This window comes from Brachyistius frenatus, unplaced genomic scaffold (assembly GCF_029030835.1).
Source record: "Brachyistius frenatus isolate BFR_SWC_R1_liver_20210118 unplaced genomic scaffold, ASM2903083v1 Contig_91, whole genome shotgun sequence".
NCBI lineage: Eukaryota > Metazoa > Chordata > Actinopteri > Embiotocidae > Brachyistius > Brachyistius frenatus.
In genome coordinates this window covers 461,269-481,070 of record NW_027210690.1, presented here as the reverse complement: position 1 = coordinate 481,070, position 19,802 = coordinate 461,269, and the positions used below count along the sequence as shown (strand labels likewise).

The 19,802-nt window shown below is 42.3% G+C and overlaps 1 protein-coding gene across 1 annotated transcript in view; it reads right to left on the bottom strand.

The window, feature by feature from the left end:
- grin2da (glutamate receptor, ionotropic, N-methyl D-aspartate 2D, a) overlaps positions 1-19,802 on the bottom strand; it is a 108,112-nt gene that overhangs the window by 75,163 nt on the left and 13,147 nt on the right. The window contains exon 5 of the mRNA XM_069710362.1: positions 14,913-15,053. Within this exon, the coding sequence (XP_069566463.1) occupies positions 14,913-15,053 (141 nt within the window). The remainder of the gene's footprint in view (positions 1-14,912; positions 15,054-19,802) is intronic.

The following is a 19,802-nucleotide window of genomic DNA, read 5'->3' as shown; positions in this document are numbered from 1 at the left end:
ACCGTGATCGGCGAGGGGAGGGGCGTCCTGACGGAGGAGGCGATCGTGGCTCCGGTGTGACTCAGATTCTGCAGCACAAGAATCTGCTCTCTGCGATTCAGTCGGGCCGTACGCGGCTCTTTGATATTCATAAATCATTACGAGATTCACAGTGAGGCGTTTTAAGATGTCGTGAACCGCTGCGCCGTAAGCAGCGAGGCGCCGGAGGAAGCTTTGAGGATAACTACTGAGGCGAGGCGGGAGGTCCAACAGAAACACAACCTGTGATCACGGATGTATTCGTTACTACGAAAGCTGCTAACAAAGCGTAAATTGTTGGAAACGCATGAGTGTTGGTCTTTTTTTTCTATAACAGCGAGCGAGCGGCAACAACACGTAAGATAAATCAAAATATTTCAATGGTTTATCTTTGAGACCTTTAAATCACGGTGATAAAGAGAGACTTTAAATGCAGGAGTTTAACTTTTAATAGAATATATTTGGTAAGTTTAGAATCGAGGACCTTTAACAGTTCTTAGTAACACAGGTGCTTTCCAAAAGTCAAAATAAGCGATGTGAAAATAAATCCCTACTAGACGACACAATCTTGCGATCGTAATAACAACGAACGTTCAAGCAAACCACAATCTTTCCATATCTTTGACTAAAACGCTGCTGATGCTGAAACCCAACGACAGACAGGAGTCGGAGGAGGGAACCTGGTGTGAGAGTCGTGTGCTTTGTTTGGCCCACCATCCACCCCGACCTCCTCCTGCTGACTCCTGATGCAGCTCGTACATTTAGTGCTTTAAAAAAGAAAAACAGACAGAAAAGGACAGTGGACAGAAGACGGAGAGCAGTTTAGTAACAAATGAACGTAGGAGGAGACAACTGACTGCTGAATGAAACACGCCGTCGAGGCTGCGCGGTCCTCCGGGAGACGTCGCAGCGCAACTGATGAGTAAAGTTTGTGTAAATAACATGTTTGTTCAGAGCGGATGATGAATGGACGGGAAGCCCACGAGAGCCGCGGCGCTGTAGGTGTGTGACAATGAAATGAAATCAATATGATCTAAGGTGCACGGCTCGCCGCTCGAGCCTTCACTGTCTTATAAAGGACGAGGAGGAAGAGGAGGAGGAGGAAGAGGAGGTGCAAAGAGGAGGAAGCAGCAGTCAAGGAATAAAAGGCAGAAAAAAAGAAGAGAATAGAAAGTAGAAAACAAAAAAAGAAAGATAAAAACGGAGATGGTGTTTGAAAGGAATCTGCCTTTGGTATCTGGTCTGGAGCAGAATCATTAATTTATGCTTTTAGAGATGGGCGATAAAAAAAAAAAAGATCCTGCTGACAAATAAGAAATTATTCATGTGGCCGGAGCTTTGATTTCTCTGTGTAGCCGAGGCGAAAGTATTTGGCTTTTTAAAAATGGGATGAAAATAGGCAGTGCACCACTTCAGCATGTTGATTCTGTTAGATTTCTGATCCCAAACTCACATTATCTCTTCTGTCACTCACTTTCCTCCTCTTCTCCCTCTTCCTCCTCTTCTCCCTCTTCTTCCTCCTCTTCCTCCTCTTCTTCCTCCTCTTCCTCCTCTTCTCCCTCTTCCCCCTCTTCTTCCTCTTCCTCCTCTTCTCCCTCTTCCCCCTCTTCTTCCTCTTCCTCCTCTTCTTTCTCTTCTTTCCGTCTCATGTACCTCCCCTCCCTCTTCCGATCCTCTCATCTCTTTTCTCCATCCAAGTCTATCAATCTCTCCGTCTTTTTACTCTTTTTTTTTTTTTTTCCCGTGTCTGTCTTGTCCCAGCGGGGTTGTCATGGCGATGTGCACAGCTCGGCTTTACATGTGTTTTTTTTGTTAGCGCCGTACATGTCCGGGGGGATGAGCTGGAAACACGGCAGCGGAGGCCAGAGTGTTTGAATACAGCGCGGATAAAGAGATGGAGAGAAGGAAGGGAATTAATTACAAATTATAAAAACAAAAAAATGAAGGAAAAGTGAGGGATGAAGGTGATGCTGATGAGAAAGAGATGAAAAACCTTGATGTAGTAAAAATGCGACCGGCCTCTAGCTGCACGGTAATCCAGCGGAAATGACCAAATACGACCCTCTGAAATCTCCTGTTTGCAATCCTGAGAGTTGAAAATATTGCACCTACATTGTGATTTGACTGCTCGAGCGTGTCGCCACCGGTGACATCCAATCGGTGAATAAAGCTCCGCCACATATCCTGTAAAATCTTGAGGATGCACGAAGCTAGCTCGCAAACCCTATAAACACGCATAAGAGAAAAAAATGTAAAAACTTAGTAGATTACAAATCTCTGTAACGACATGATAAAGTAAACCTGTGATTAAAATGTATGAAAGTTCCGTAAATTACATTATATAATAGCATTATTATTAATAACATTAATTTTAGAAATTTAATAAAGGACTGTCAAGGATTAAATTTAGTTTAGAATTTAACATGGGCAATAAAGGAGTGTTATTAAATACCTGAAAAGCAGTGAACTCTTTTTTCAAATTGTCTCAAGAATGTGAAATTTAATTTAAAAAAAACCTGCTTAGCTTAGCAAAAGTTTCAAGTTGATATTTTCACCAAATAAATGTAGTTTTTGGGTAGAAAAATGAGGTCTATGAAGAAGTGTATTCAGCTGCAATACCAGCGAGTGCCACTAGAGGTCGGCTCCAAAAAGCCTCCGGCTCCATAGACTCCCATTCAACTTCTCTCATCAAATCCAAAGTGAATAAAATGTGTCCATCAGTTATCTCGGTGTTGTTAGCTAAAGTCACTCCTTCTTCTTAGTTTTCTGGAGGTCCATCTGAAAATAATCCCTCATTCATTAGAAAAGAAGATTCAAGAAGACCTGTTTTTGGGGGCGTGTCTGTTTGATTGACAGGCCTGTGGTGCAGTCAGGTCACACCTATTGGTGGGCGGGACGTAATATCGCACGGTTTCCGATCAGATCGGTCAGATCCACCGCTGGCTCCTCCCCCAGTTCGTCCAAATATGGTCACTTCCTGCTCCGAACTAGCAAAGATGGTGACGGACAGAATCTGAACTGGAGGATTCATAACGTTCACAAACCAACGTCACTGCTGGTTGACGCTTGGTTCTGACTTCATTTGGAGTATAGAATTGATAGCCACCAAAAAATAATAACAATACAGAAATTTGTTTTAATTAAATCAACATCACAGCAGATACCTAAATCCTAAATTATTTTTTCCTCCACTTACTGTTCAGCAGCAACACGTAAAAAATGATTCGTCATTGGAGGCCGGTGGATGCTCTTAATGATAACCCATTAAATTCTGTTAAATCATCGATTTCAGTGTGAGGTCAAAACATGATTAAACATCAACAAAACAAATGAGATACAGAGAGATAATTAAGGAGGAAGACGTCGGGATGAGTGTTAAAGGACAAGAATGGAGAGCGAAGGGTGATGAGGAAGAGCAGCAATTTCAACATCAAACGACGTCGGGAGGAATTTAATGCTCTTTTCTTTCTTTTTTTTTTGCGGCCCCATTTGCATGTTCATAAGCAGGAGTGGCAGCTCTTGTATGAGACGCACACAAACAGACGCTCGTGTGAGAACTTCGCTGCCATCATCACACTGATGCGACTGCCTTCATTAGCGCTGATAGGACAGGTCGCAGCGAGGATAACGAGTGCATCATCTGTGTGTGTGTGTGTGTGTGTGTGTGTGTGTGTGTGTGTGTGTGTGTGTGTGTGTGTGTGTGTGTGTGTGTGTGTGTGTGTGTGTCGACAGTATTCACACTGAAGGTGGCAGAAGTCACGGAGCCGGAGGAGATCCGCCACCGCCTCCGGCGTTACTGACAACCGGCAATTTAGCATGCGGCAAATGCGCGTCGGTGAGCCAGTTCAGACGAGCCGGGCGAGGTGCTCTGAGTGACAGTCAGGTTTCAAAAGGGGCGGAGCTTCACTGTCCAACGACCGAAGAAGGCGCGTCGGGTCCGCTGCGCAAGCGAGGATGGCTTTCGTGGGTAGGTCATCCACCGTGTCAACACCGAGTTGCACTGGGACGTTCAAGGGGGAAAACATTTAGTGCTAATGACCTGATCTGCGGCGCCATGGCAACAAGCTCCTCGCCCGCAACAGCACAACCGTTGCTCCCCACCGACCCCGACTCAGCGGATTTGGCTCCCTGTGACCAAACGCTTTTTGTGCGTAACCCAAACCACGGGCGCTAATTCAGGAAGCATTCCTGTGGGTTCTCGTCAAAGGTCAGAGTTTACAGCTCGGTCATTTATGTCTTCACTCAAACATCCTGTTTCAACAATAGCTGCATCACATCTGAGAGATAAGATGCATTAAAGTAGGACATTTCTCTTATTCGGGGCTCCTGGACGTCAGCTTGGAGTTGGGCTGAGCCATGCTGGCTTACTGAACTCATTAAAGTTAGTAGTGCATGAGTGGGAGAGATCCCAGTGAGTGAACTCATCCACACCCTCCTCTGCAGTCGTTCAACCAGCCAACCTCCTTCAACGATGAGTAATTTACAACCCTGACCGCGGTGGCTTTACGCCTACTTGGTGTCCAGACAGCAGACGATGATGCAGCCCGGTATTGCGGAAAAACGTGACATAGACACGCCTTGCTCTGTCCCAGGCGTGAAAGGTACACGTTTTCCTGGTCGTGGAGGAAAACGAAACCTACTGCATGCGTACAGGAAAATTAAAAAAAACATGGTCGGGGTTAAGAAACTACACAACTCCAGAAAAACGCCTCCTGGATTCAAACCTCATCGTCAAATGTCTTTTGTTGCATCTGATTCCACGCCACATGACATTTACATGCATGTAAGTTCAAAACTATGTAACTTTCACACCTCGACGGCCCAAAGCGTGGCTATTTCACGTTTTGCTGTAGCGGACCGACGCGTCTTTTTCAAGCTTTCCCATCAAAAGACTTTTTTTTTTTTTAGTACAATGAGACTTTAAGGTTTTTTTCCAACTGTGGGAAGCTCGTTTTATTTGTCGCAAAAAAAAAATCACAAGGTAGATATAAAGTTATTTACAGAAGCAGCAACGGGGAGATCGAACATCTGCATTTCTGTCACATAACTGTGCGTAAACACACGTGCGTATGAACGTATTTACTTGAGTGTGAACATGCATATACATGTTATTTTTCCAGTCAGTTTCACTTTCCACCTCTCTTCGCTTCTCCTCCTCCTTCCCCCCCTTTTTCCTCTCCTCCTGCCCGCCTCCATGCATTATGCATCCAAATCCAATTATCCAATTTGCATGCAAAACGACGCATCAGATGCCTTCGTGGCCGCGTTTCCTCCGACGGAGCCCCGAGACGGGAGACAAAGACGGGCAGGAGAGCAGCGTCGCTAGGTAGATGGATGGAAGGAAAAGGGAGGAGGTGGAGGGCGGGTGAGGTGGGCGGGGCTGATTTAATAAGGGAGAAAGGAGAAATGAAATATGAGAGAGATGAACAAGTGGATGGGGAAGGCAGGAAGATGAGAGGGAGTGGCGGGGAAGGAATTGATGGAGAATGACTGATTGAATAACAAACTGGAAGCAAATTATTTAACGGAGCTATCAAATAAATGAATGAAGGATTTAATTATTCAATTAATCAATCAATGGAAATTTGGTTTCAGAAGTCGGGTCTTATTTTTTGTAGTTTTGACCGTCATTTTCCGGCTAAACTTAGTTAAAAGGAGAAGATGAAGGCAAAGGGTAAATTAATTATGCTAATTGTCTGTTCGGTAATCACAGTTTACAGATTAACTCCACTGTGGTGTTCAAGTCATTACCAACATTTTGGTTGCCTTCAATCTGTTTCTTTTTTCCATCTTAAAGTAATTTGCTTGCAATTATAATCGTAATAGTTTGCAACTCGTCTGATTATCTGATTTATTGTGTTTTTAGTAATGGTGCCACGTCCCCAGAGCTCAGCAACTATTGTCGAGACTGCATTTATACAATTCTGTTGTCCTGTTTAATCCCAACACTTAATATAAAACTCACCTTCATGCAATCTAATATTCAATGATTAACATTGTTGTTAGAAATAGAATTGTCCTTTAAAGGACAGTTATTAGGCTTAATAATACAAAACTAGCAGTCACGTATACATATAGAAAATTTGTGATCAGATTTTTTTCAGTTTGTTGGGATAAAAAATATTTTCTTGAAAAGTTTTCTGATCTACTGTTTGATGAATGTCTTTTAATTCCCTTATTAGTGAGAACACAACAACCCTACGAACACTGACTCTGTAAGTAAGTGAAAAACCATCGGACGACAAAAATGCGGTGAGTTCCTGTATCCGTTTCAAATTAAAAGCCCCTGTTTCAAAATAAAAGCCCTCTAGCTTCTCACGCACGGTCCAGTCATACACCAGATCTTGTTTTTCTCTATTTTCTGCCCTTCCATACTTTTAACCAGCTCAAATTCATGATTTGTCAAAGCTAAATTCTTATGTCAGCGTTCTTGTCATCTCGATTCTGCTCACGTTGCGACGAATGACTTCCTGTCCTCCAGAAAACAGTCCCACCGTACGGACTACATTTACACTGATGTGTCATCAGCGAGTCGGACCACGTCCGAATGAGGACCGTCTGATCTGAAAGCAATTTCTGTTCTCCGTGTGCATTTACATTAACGTGCATTTTTCCTTCCTCGGCTCATTACGGGATGCATTCAGCTTCCCGTCTACCTTAAAGCCAAATCATTCCTCCCCCTTCACAAAATAGAATGAGACAGTAAGAGATAGGGAACCCAATTCGCGGTGCTGTTTCTGTACAGAAATCCTCCCCTTGTATCTCGACACCGTAGATCAGCGAAGGAACCTAACAGAGTCAATTTCCTTCCAACACAACTGTAATTTTTGGCAGAAACCCACTTGATCTGGCGAACTCAAGACTGTTGAAGCCTTTTGTCAGATTCAGCTGAACTTTGAGATTTTTTGCTCCCGGCCATCACTGACATTGGAAAGCTTGCCAGGATGGAGAGAAAGAACTATTACAGCATCGAATAACTGCTCCTCTGCAGGCAACCATGAAACCTCGAAGGAGGATGTGCTTTTATAAGTAAATGTTGTTAATCTGTATTGTTTTCTTTGGATAACAGCCATAAATTACAAAAAAAACTGTTCACTTAAGGCAGAAAAAGTACCCTTGAAAGTTCACAAATGAGGTAATTTAACGGCAATGAAGACCTTTTCAAAACCAACCCAGTATCACAGCAAAACATGAAATAGACACGCTTTGCGCTGTCTAAGCGTGAAAGTTACACTTTTTCTGTGTTGGAGGAAAATTCAACTTACTGCATGTGTAGAGACGTGATAAACAGGAAAATGAAAGTTAAAGCTAAAACACATGTTTGGGTTTTAGGAAACAAAAAACCAACTCAACAAAAACGTTGCCACATCCTGAATTCGAACCTCATCGTATGTGACTAACACCACCAGACGGCCTCGGTGACATGATTCCGCGTTTTTCACGTTTTCAAAACGTGTAACTTTCACGCCAAGACAGCCCCCCAAAAACGTGGCTATTTCACATTTTGCCATCGTGGGTCAGCGTGTCTATTTCACGCTTTGCCATGATACTGGGTTGCTCAAAACAAAAATTGCAACTCTATAATTTCAAATAACTTTGTTTTTGCGTTTTTCACTGTATTCGAAAGACATGCTGGGAAAAAGAAAGTGTGAGAGCCTCGGGAAGACTGAGCAGCATATATTGTGGAAGCTCGTCACATAATTGGCCATAGCGGATGAGGGGAGACGAAAAGAAAAAAGCATTAGAGCGGCCATTACCCCTGGCAGATCCATTAACAAAGCCTTGGTATAATTAGGCAGTAAAGTCAACCCTCCTTTTTTAAAACCCCCGAAGCCCACTTTTCCAAACTCATTCTGGGCTCGCCCCCTCATTGGTTCTTCCCGTCGCACTAAATTATCCCGACATGAGTCATGAAACTGTAAGTCGACTCCCAGGGGACACATTTTATGTATGTTCAAGGAGAGGTGACGCAACATGATGGGTCAAAGCTGCTAGTCGAGGGTAGCCGAGGCTAGGTCAAAGAACCAAGCACAACATATCTAAATGTCTTCAGACTACTGAAACGTGCAGTCACGATGAGACGTAAGAAAAGCAGCATAATTAGACTGGCTGCAGTTCGTTTTTAATAAAAAGGCAAATGTTAATTGCTTCTCTATGACCCCCCCCCCCCTTCAACCCCACCTTCGAACCACCAGATTCACTACAGAGTCCACTCCACTAACTGTGGTTAGTAGAGACGATGTCTCGGTACCGGGCCCGGAGCTGATGTCGGCGCGGCTCCACGTATTTTATATTCAACGCCTCGTTTTTAACGTGAGACAAATACGAGCGCACGTGGTCCATTAATTGACAGCATGTCTCTTTGTTTGGGTCGACTGCACGTTGGATTCGGTCCAATTATCCTTGGGTCTGTTTTGGGCCGGTTCTGAGCGTCCTCGGTTAACTTTCACACTGAACTCCTCCTTATCATGTCAGTTTCAGGCAGGAGGTCCTCGGGGCCACAGTTACAATTATACATGCAAATCATACACAGCGCCAACCAGGAGGGACGGTTTGAATCTGCTGTCTGCTGCAGTTAGAGAGCTTTAACACTGATGGCTCAGCTGGTTGAGAAAGAAAGAAAGAAAGAAAGAAAGAAAGAAAGAAAGAAAGAAAGAAAGAAAGAAAGAAAGAAAGAAAGAAAGAAAGAAAGAAAGAACTGAATGTGTGAGAGGAAGTGAAAGGAGAGGAAGAAGAAAAGTAAAAGGTGTCTCAGCCAATAATGAACAGACAGGAAGTGAATGTGTGAGTGAGGAAGAGGAGGAGAGAGAGAGAGAGGGAGGGAGAGAGAGAGAGAGAGAGAGAGAGAGAGAGAGAGAGAGAGAGTGGGAACACCGGGTCGGGAGACACGACAGATGGGGAGGTGATGAGCAGACATGTTGATGAGCAACACGGGAAGGTGTGAAAAAGAAAGACAGAGAATGACAGACGAGAAAAAGAAAGAAGAAGAAAAACCACCCTCACAGGATGAAGAGTCCTCACCCTCCTCACCCTCCTCACCCTCCCCCGTCAGCCTCCCTGCCTCTTATATACGGTCCAAACGAGTGACGCAAAGTCATGCAACGGCAGCAGCTAAAAGAAAAGCGAACGTTTGATCGATGAGATCCGGGACGACGTCGGTGGTTTCGACCTTTTGAGCACAAATTATCTTCTTTAAATGACAGAAAACTCATTTCAGGTCTCCGACTGCCTGAAATCATCAACGGATTGAATTTTCCAGGACTGAAACCTGCATGTTTCACACCGGGGTTCTGGACTCATTTAGACTGTTCATTATTTATATATATATATATATATTAATACATGAATATGAACTGTTTAGTTCCAGCTGAAAAACACATCTCACTGCAGACGTCTGGTTCCAGAGGTGACGAAGACTTCATGCTGAATGAATCCGACCACGCTGGGGTTATTAAAGAAGTGAGACTGTGACACTCCTCCGCTCCAGAAGAGCAGTCGGTTCCTCCTGAGGGTTGGAGGTGAGCTGAGTCCTCCTCCTCCTCCTCCTCCTCCTCCTCCTCCTCCTCCTCCTCCTCCTCCTCCTCCCGCTCTGCTCTTTTTCCCACCACTTCTGATCCTCACTTCCTCCTCATCAGTTCTGTCTCAGTACGTTTTTATATTCAACTTTTATCATTTGGGGGAGAAAACTACGTACAATATTAACAGTTCATTTCTCTTTGTCCCGGCAACGTGACGTCCTACATTTGTTTTTTTTTTTTTTTTTTAAACACCATCAAATGGAAAAATATCCACCTGGTCGGAGAGCTTTTACACGTCAGCTAAAAGTTGCTGTTTTATTCTGAGGCCGTTTGGGCTCTCGAGTCCTGTCGGACGATAACGAGACGTGAAATATCATCTGCGACGTCCAATTCGAGTGTCCTGTCTGTGAATTTCGAGGCGTACGAGACGTCAAAAACACTTCGGTTCACAAATAATGTGACAGAGAATTTCACAGCTTCCAAAAACGATGGTGGCAAAACATTTCAAACTTTGGCCGCAACGATCAAAGATTAAACAAATACAGCATTCAAGCAGGAACGGGTGCTTTTGAACTGCAGCTATTTTAGCGTCCTTTAGCTCATTGTTTTGGTTGTACTGGAGCATTAGCTACAACACTTACACGAGGTAAATGTGTGAGGACTGTGTCTGTCGGCTTGTCGGAGTTCATCTAACAAGTGGTCATACATATTAATATTAATATGTAAAATATTGCCCTTTGAAGCCCCTTTTTGTTATTTGATTCCCTTGAATTTGACAAGCTTACAGGCGTTTTCAGTAAAAAAAAAAAAAAAAAAAAAGACATTACACTGCTTAAACCTGCTCTTTTATATTTAACAGATCTACGGTAGTTTTACAGACTTTACATTCAGCTTTCCTTTCGTCTATTTTTGTCACCCAAGTCATCATTTTGCAGCCAAAAGCTTTTTGAAATTGATGTTCTCTTGTATGTTTGCAGCTCCAAGAAAAAGCGTCTCCAACTGAAGTACTTCTTTGTCAAGGTTTTTTTTTTCCACATCTCTTCTGAGCCTCGTGTGTTTTCACGCGTTTATTCGCTTCATCGCGACGCCTCAAACTCTGCCGCCATTGTTATTTGCTGGCGGACAAATCACCGTTATCATCATCATTATCTCTTCCTCTCCCTCCTGCATCTCCCTGCCAAACCTCCATCTCACAATCTCACATCCTGACTTTTTTTTTTTTGGTGTTGCCAAAGTGTGTGAACACGTGTGAGCTGCTTGTTCAGGAGGATTTTTTTTTCTTCACATCTGTCTCAGCTGTTAGAGCACACAAAGAGCACAAATACCGAATAATGGAGATTGTTAGGCAGCAAAACATCTCTGAAATGTTTCCTTCTGTGTGGATGTTGTTTTCTAATGTCTATGAAAGGATAACGCAGGACGTCTATGTGATGATTAATGGTAACGTGCGTCACGTGTCACCTCCTACTCTAATCTTATTATTTAAGAAACAGAAAGTCCCTTAATGGAAAAGATAATTGACAATCTGAACTAAGCGTTATTATCTTTTAATTATCTCCTTTAGATTTGCTGACCGGGCGTTCTGTCTGGTTCGTTCAGGAGTATTCGGGGGCGAGTCGTTGGCAGGCGTTCAGCTCCGTTAATCAACAAGAGGATGTCACCGATTTAAAAAAAGGGTCTAACTATTGAAAACAGACGTGTTTCAGAAGGAGACGCACGAAAAAAAAAGGTGAAGACGTCAATCATTGTGGGACGTTTTATTCCTACGATGACGAGCTGTCTGCGAGCTCTCGATCAAAACGAGGTTAAAGTCTGAACGTGAACAAGCTTCGAGTTTAAGGGAATATCAAATGGTGTCGTTCTGCTTCCTGGAAGATGGAGCAGCTGTGAGCTTTGACTCGTCCTCCTGAGTCCAATCCCGTCACAACCATCACGTTAGTGAACTGTCAATTTTCTGATTTGTCATTTCCTGTTCATTTCATGCCACTATTTAAAGTAACATCCGATTAGCAGCACTATGATGAGCAGCCTCATTTTTTCATTTGACTTAAAACCACACAAACCTGTATCACGGCAAAGAATACAAATAAAACGTGAAATAGACACGCTTTGGCCTGTCTAGGCGTGAAAGTTACACATTTTCATGTAGCGGACGAAACTGAAACCTATTGCAGGAAAACGACACTCGTGGTTAAACAATAAAACAACTCAACAAAAAATGTTTATCACCTCCTGAATTCAAACCTCATGGTCACATGACATTTACACGCATGCGAGTTTCACGCTTTCAAAAACGCCTCGACGGCCCAGAAGCGTGTCTATTTCACGCTGTGATACTGGGTGGAACCACAGTGTCCACAGTGGTGCAGTTTTTTGTTTGTTTTTATTTTGCAACTAAATTTGTGATTTTAATGTCAACAGATGCTCGTCGAAAGGCAGCTTGTTGAATATTAGAAGCTAAGCACCTCGAGATAAACTGTTGGTGGTGCTAATTAATGTGCCGCAACGAGATGACGTAATTTAAAAAAAAGCACCAGACAAACATCAAATGGTGAGAAATGTGGATTGTGCAAAAATGAATACAGCGGCTCAAATAATTAATCATTCATCACTTACTCATAGAATTGCAATTACACCATTTCTATCAACTGTAGTTACTCATTTCACAATTTTGAGGTACTTGTACTTGAGTAATACAGTTTTATTCTACTTAATATACGTCTAATGTAATCTGGGGTTTTGCAGAAACATCTTTTATTTTTTTTCGTGTAACTGCTGTGAATGCAGGCTGACAACAGATAAAACATTCACAGTCCTTCAACCTAACAGAGGGCGAGTTTTTTTTTTTTTGATGGTTGATGCCAAGTGGAAATGCACCAAAAAAAACCAACAAAAAAAACATCACATGGATTTGTGTCAAAGCGCCTGTTGTGTTTTGAGGAGGTGATTTAGAAAAAAGGTTATCTGTATTTCCCCTCAGGTGTAACTACACAGTCTGAAGATCACAGCAGCTGAATGACACTGAGTTTAGCACCTCTGTCACATAAAATAAATAAAATGCCTCCAACATTTTCAAACACAAACTGTTGTCACCGTTATCTGATCCCTGATCAGTGCCAACGTCATGCTCGCGTTGCTAAAATAAAAGTGTTTAGAGGTGAATGAGGTCATAATTGTTTTTTTAAACTTGTATTTCTCAGACTCCCATGAGCCCCGGCGGCCCGTCACCGTGACAGACAGCCTGATTGAGAGCATGCAACAAAAAGCGGCGGATTTCTGAAGGGCGTGAAATGTTTTGCCGATTTTAAAATGAACCCGCTCAGCGGGGGGGAGGGGGAGGGCGGCGCTGACCGTCCATCTGCAGAACAACTTGTTGCCTGTGCCGGTGGAAGATTTCCCGACGTTGTCATCAATCTGTCATATCTGCACCGATCTGTTGTCATGTTGTTTTTTTTGCACCTGCTCTGCCTTCAAAACGCCTCGATTTCAGAACTCAACAAGCAGCTTTCTCTGTTAACTTTAGATATTCAATTCATTTGGCAAAACTTTTTTTTAGCCCCTCTGGGAAATTTATAAGAACAAAAATATTTCTGTGATGTGCAGCATTATTGATATCAAAGGAAGTGATTACATATTTAATCCTTTGCTTAAAAAAATAAAAAATAAAAAAATTATTTCTTGCTTAGCAATTTCTTTCCAATTCACACAATTTGACGCAAAAAAAAAAAAAGAAAACTCACTTCAAACTCTACAAATTCCGCGACAAATTTTTGGAATAAATCTCACAAAACCAATTCTGCGTAACCCTGAAAGGATTGATTTAATCTAAAGAGAGTCACATCTCTTAATGAACAGTATGTCCGCAGTCGTTTTTTTCATGCATTTTATTCCACACCATCTCGGTTCATTTGTGAACGCGGTTCGGGACCAAATGCGTTCGCCAATATGAGCCCGAGTCTCCGGAGCCGGTGCAGCAGCAGGTTAGTCAGACAGCTCCTGTAACCCTGACAGCTGAGAAGAGAGCAGAACCCGACGGTTCCCAGAGGACGGCGAGCCGGAGAGCAGCAGCAGTCAATCAAAACTTGGGGCTTCTGCCGTCCTGCTCGTTTTCCCCTTTCGTTTATTTAAACTCCTGCTGCATGCGAAAGGCAAATGATCTCGCGTATACAGTAAATGCTGCGCTTGGATGTTTTTGCTGCGAGCATGTGGGAATCCATATATTTATATACACGACTAAAGAGTTTGATTCATTTTTTTTCATTGAAAAACATGAATTTTGTGTGAAAACATATATTCAGCTTCAATTATTCCTTCGCTGATGTAAACAGACATTTCGAAACATTAAAAAGCAACTCAACAGCAGATGAATATGCTGTTTTTGATGACATCACTGTCAGGTGAGCACCTCACCTGACAAAATGGATTCACATCTATATATTTTACCATTAATACGAAGACTGTTTTTAACTAACAGACAGACTGATGCGCGTAGTCTTCAAAGTAAACATTACACAACATAACTCTAAGATGGATTGATTCCGATAGCTTTAGCACCTTCTTTTTTACGTTTCTTTTTAGTTTTTATTAAAATCCACGACAAGTTTTATAAAAAAAATAATAATAATAATATAGGCAATTATTTCTTCGCATCACTGAGGCATATTCAAAGTAGTCCAAGTAAGAAGGCCTGCTGGGAAATGCTAATGTGTTTCTCCAAGATTCCTCACTTCCTGTCATTCTTTATAAACTTTCCACCTTTCAGCAAGAAGCTCCTCAGCTAACGAACCAAAGGTTAGCAGCAGTGTGTGTTTTAGTGCCAAAGAAATGACCTGCAATGTCACAAAAAAACATCACTTTCACTGTGACATGACCCAGACAACAGTATTACTCATATAGTCACAACTACAACACTAATTCTTTCTACAGTTTGTGAATGCACCACAGTGTCTGGCTGTTTGTCAGCTGACTGTGACCCACAACAGCGTTGCCGAGGCTGCAGAATCAATAAGCTCTCAGTGTCAAGGTCTTTTAACCGTGACACACAAAGAAGTGCAGATACAAAACTGTAAAACCACAGCAAGAAAACCATTTTAAATATCAGTCTCATTACCAAAATACAACTGCAGAAACATTAAAATGCAGGTTTTCCATCAGTATCCAACCTGTAAAATGTTCCCTTGCAGAAATACAGCGGCTGCTTTCAGGCCACAGTGACTCAGCTCTCTGGGTTTGCTCGATTAAAAGCTGCTAGTCGCTATTTACTTTCCCGTGCTGTTTGCTGTGTGAATGGCATCGAAATTCAAAGTCACCCCTCCTCCTCCTTTTCCTCCTCTTGCTCCTCTTCCTCCCCACCCACCCACCCGCCCGCCCGCTCACCTGATTCTGTCTGGCACTCGGTGGGTGTTGTTGCCGTCGGTCTGACAGTTGCCGGCGTACTGCGCCCGGCTGGTGGCCCCCTGGTCCCTCCGCAGAGCCATGGCCCCGTGGGTGAGCACAGACACTCCCTTGGCAATTCGCCTGCAGGATCATAGCAGGAGAATAATATGAGACGGAGACACGGGGACAGGTTTTTAAAGGTCTTTTGTGACGCTGCTGCCATGCAGAGAAACGCAGCAGCCGTCTGGGGGGAGGACAGTCGTTGCTGCTTGAATAACTTCAGGACAACGAAAACCCAACAACGCTCAAACTTTCAATTTGTGAGCAAAAAAATGCATAAAAATGAATGGACTCTTTCACTACTTCAAGCTCGAAGTGGGCAGACATTTTTAAAGAACATCTTGGCAGTATAAATTCTGGGTAGCTTCGACAAAATGAAAAGTAATTACATCTCACTGACTGCAGAATTGTCCAGTTTCAGAAAGCGATGAATCAAGACTTAAAATGCAAAATCCAGAACGTCTCCTCGTCGGCTCGGCGTCTTCGCTTTCATATAATCATTACAGATCAACCGGGCCGAGATATGCGAGCGTATTGTCTAGATGTTTGGATATTAAAGGGATCCTGCAACACTATATTTTAGTGAAAGATTTTCAGGTGGACAATGACATTCGGGTAAATTGGTATTCGCTGCTGACACCCGTAGGCTTAAAAACCCCATCCAAAGAAATCCATGTGGTGTTTTTTTTAATATGCCACAAGAGCAAAATAAGCAACACTGTGACTTTTGGAGCTGCAGTAAAAGTGTGCAACCCAGTATCACGGCAAAACGTAACATGGACATGCCGGTCCGCTACAGCAAAAACGTGGAATAGCCACGCTTTGTGCCGTCTAGGCGTGAAAGTTACACGTTTTCATGTAGTGGATGAAAATGAAACCTATTGCATGCGTAGAGACGTGTGACTTACAGGAAAATTTGACTTTTAACAAAAACACGTGATTGGGGTTCGGAGAAAGGAGTTGGTTGGGGTTAAGGAAAAATAAAATTATGGTTTGGACTTGGAAAAAAACAACAGCTAATTAAAACCGTCATCACCTCCTGGACTGCCTGGACTGGCAGTCTGTGACTAATGCCTCCAAGCCACCCCCTCATTCCTCCGACTACAGCCAAAAAACATCCCGTGGACTTGGTCTCAAATGACTCAAAATCACATGACATTTACTTGTGTGTAAGTTTCACGCTTTCAAAACGTGTAACTTTCACGCCTAGACAGCCCAAAGCGTGACTGTCACGTTTTGGCCCCGTGTTTGATTTAATAAATCAATGCCATGAGGAACTGGAATCATTTCTCTGAGGAGAAAAGTCTTTCTCTGTTCTGTGCTTTATGTCAGACTGAAGATGTCTTTTTAATATCAAGTTGCTATATGAAGTACGTTAGAGCTGTATGTTCGCACAAATGTTTCATCTGTGCATTGCTGTTTTTGGTGTTTTAAAAAGCTCCCTCCAACAAAAACCCATGAATACTAAATCTGGAGAGATAAACAATCCAAATGGCTTTGACACATTGGGAGGAGGTTGGCCGTATCAGTGAAAAAATATGATTTAAAAGTGACGGTTTATAATGGCCAAACAGTAAACCCTCCATGAATGTGATTACTGGACATTACTCAGATGAGCAGCTGATGAATGGCCCAATGATGCTGAGCTATGAATAAAGCAGCTGATATTGAGGGCGATTAGCTAATTTAAGCCTCAGTACAACACCAGAACATCCAGTGTCTAAATTTATTCGTGTGTCAAGCATCCTGACTTCCAAATAAAATAAATATTTGCCGACTCTCACTATCTGTCTGAGGACAATTTAATAATAGATCAGACTTTGATCTGCGAGAAGATTTCACAGCGAGAGACTAAAAAGGCGCCGCTTTTTTAATATGGGGCTCAACTCTGATTTGTAACTCTATTAAAAACAACACCAATCACTGCTGACATCCTCGATACACGACGCCGGGATTTATTATGTAAAGTAAACATTTAAGGCCGACAGTAAGCTATCGCTCTAAATCCTGACCACGACCTGACCTGCAGCAGCCGGGCCGAAAATGTGAAAAAATGCAAAAACTCCGAAAGTTTTGGCTTAATTCGGTAAATTAGCATTTCAAACAAGCAGCACACGAAGAGATGAAGGACCCGCCGAAGAGAGAGTTCAAGAGTTCAAAAGTAGAGTGTTCAAAAGAAAAAAAAGGGAACCATCATGAATTCCCCGTCACGGTGTCTTCAGGAGGTGTAACGCGCCTCCAAAACGTTCTGTTCCAGCGAATAACACCATGCTGCTTGTACAGGAAGGGAGAAACGATGACGTGTTAAAATATCTGGAGTCAGCTAACGAGGTTGGATTCAATTTTACATTTGTGGCTTGACAGAGCTGTTAGCTGTGTGGTGGGGCGCCCCCGTTAATATGGTCACAAAAAAACAACAAATCACAAGCGTCATGTTTTTTTGTAAGTATTTAGAAAAGCTCTGTGGAGAATTGATCGGCTCCACCAGAGAAAAGGACACGGCCACGTATCGCTGAGCAGAGGCAGGGATTATCGTGTGAGATGCATTCAAAATATCTAATCGCATTAATTTGGAAGAAACGTCTGGTGTATTCGTTGCACCATAAGAATCCATTGTGCTCTGGTCAGTTGTTTAATGGTGCGTTCAGGTGTGATCAACTCAGTAATTTGGGAAATCACACGGGCGAGTTGTTATTATCACGTTGTTTTATCAACCGGTCGAGTTCACATCAGACACAAACCAAAGGTCAGTGGTGCAGGTATCATTAGCTAAATGAATAAAGCATCTAAATTCTTATCATATCCAATACTTTCAGTTACTTGCAATTATTCCAGATTGTTTTTTATCATCCAAGAAGGTTTTTTTGTAGCCTGCATGGATATCTGAGTCTGTGTACGTTCAATAGAGAATCGTTTGCAGTCGTTCCCTCGGGTTAATTTCAACCAATCAGCATGCGCCGAAACCAGTCGACTCTGCCGCCGCGGCAACTACATAAAGCCAAGGTGACCAGAGCGTTTTCCCCTAAACACAAATTGTTGTTAATGGTAGTGCCAGATTTGATTAAACACGAGCAGTGGGACGAAATGCTGAGCATTTATTCTGTGCCAAGTGTTGAACTTGACTTTGGATAAAACCATAAAACGCTGCACTTGTCACCGTCACCTTTTACCCAGCCATCCAATCACAGTGAAGGAGCGTCGGGACAAACGCACTTAACCACCGACGCTGTTCACCGATTGGCCCGCCCTTTCAAAGTGGCTAAACGAACGCTAATACGTGCAGCACATCCAGACTCATTGAACTGCTTTAATAAAGTGCACCTTCCTCCTGCTGCAGCTTCCTTTATGACAGAGGTGGATTTAACAGCGAAAATCAATAAAGGATTGTCCCTTTCACCTGGATTCACTTGGTCAGTCCATTTAGATTAGATTAGATGAAAATGTAATGATCCCTGTGATGAAATCAGGTCGGAGGATACGTCTCGGAGGCAGCCGGTGGTCGTAAAAGTGTACAAGGATGCGTCCTTGTGTGCTGCATCGAAAAAAATAATAATCTGTTTTTAGGGCTGAAGAAGAGAAGATTTATTTTCTCACTGATGCTCATATATTTTTTTAAATCATAAAGGTTTTGTTTTCAGCTGCTTCGAGGCTCTGGACTGCAGAACTCCATACAAGTAAATTCTCAAATGAGGTGAGGGCAAATAAAACAGCAAAACTGGAACTGCATGAAGTTTCAGGAATAAAAATAATCACACAACACGCTGCATTATTTTACACGGTATCACAAAACGATACAAAGCCTTTCTTGTGATGTATATAATCCTTTGAGGTAACGCAAACGAAGCGGCACTCAAAGTTTTAAAGAGCAATAGTGACACTTTCATGTTTTATTTGAGGAAAAACAAAGAGATCACTGACTGAGTATCTGCGTGGTTTCAAAAGACAAACACTGCCGCTTGGAAATTCATCTGACAATAAAAATAGACTGAATAAATTTAAAGAGTCCTAAAAAACATTCGCTTTTAAATTAAGCATTTGTAACTTTTTAAGGAATGAATAAAACAATCATCTTTTTACAGGCAAAAAAAGTCAAATGACACAATTTTGGTTCAGCACTTTGGTTTTGTTAATATATACCCGTTGTGTGTGGCTATAATCTGATTTTAGCAAACTTCAGAAAGATAAATGATGAGCAAATAGATTCATTCCTGATTTTGAAAAACCTCCGATGAAAAGTTCCAAACTCGAGGTACACCTACTTATTCTGGAAGACCATTTTATATGGCTAAAAACTCAGAGAACAGCTAACTAACCTTTAAATTAGGAATCACAAATCTGTATTCAAATAAATGATGATGATTTCATCTGATTATGACCATCTGCATTTACACTTGGTGATAAAATGCACTGTAATTGCTTTGATTCAACTCAGAATCAGGTTAAATCTCATTATGCAAATTAGGAAGTAGGCGGAGTTTAAATAATTGTCAACAAACAAACATCCTGTAAGGAAAATGGTGCTGCTGTCTTGGCTTTCATTACTTTTCTAATGTCAAGGAAGGTGTTACCTGTAGATTTTTGGCTTGTTTGAACTAGAAAGAAGAAGTGTATTGACCTTCATTCATGTTAAATGGACCTGTGGCCAGTATTGAGCAAAAGTTTGCCTCAAGAAATATTAAGCCCACTTATATTTTGTGCTGTTCTTCCCCATAAACTAAGGAGCACATAAAAAACAAATCCTCATTGGAAGGTAAAAATCCTTCGTGTAACATCTTTAAAGTCGTATTTCTTTGGGCCAACAGAAACCCTGTTTCAGTCCCACAGCGAGTG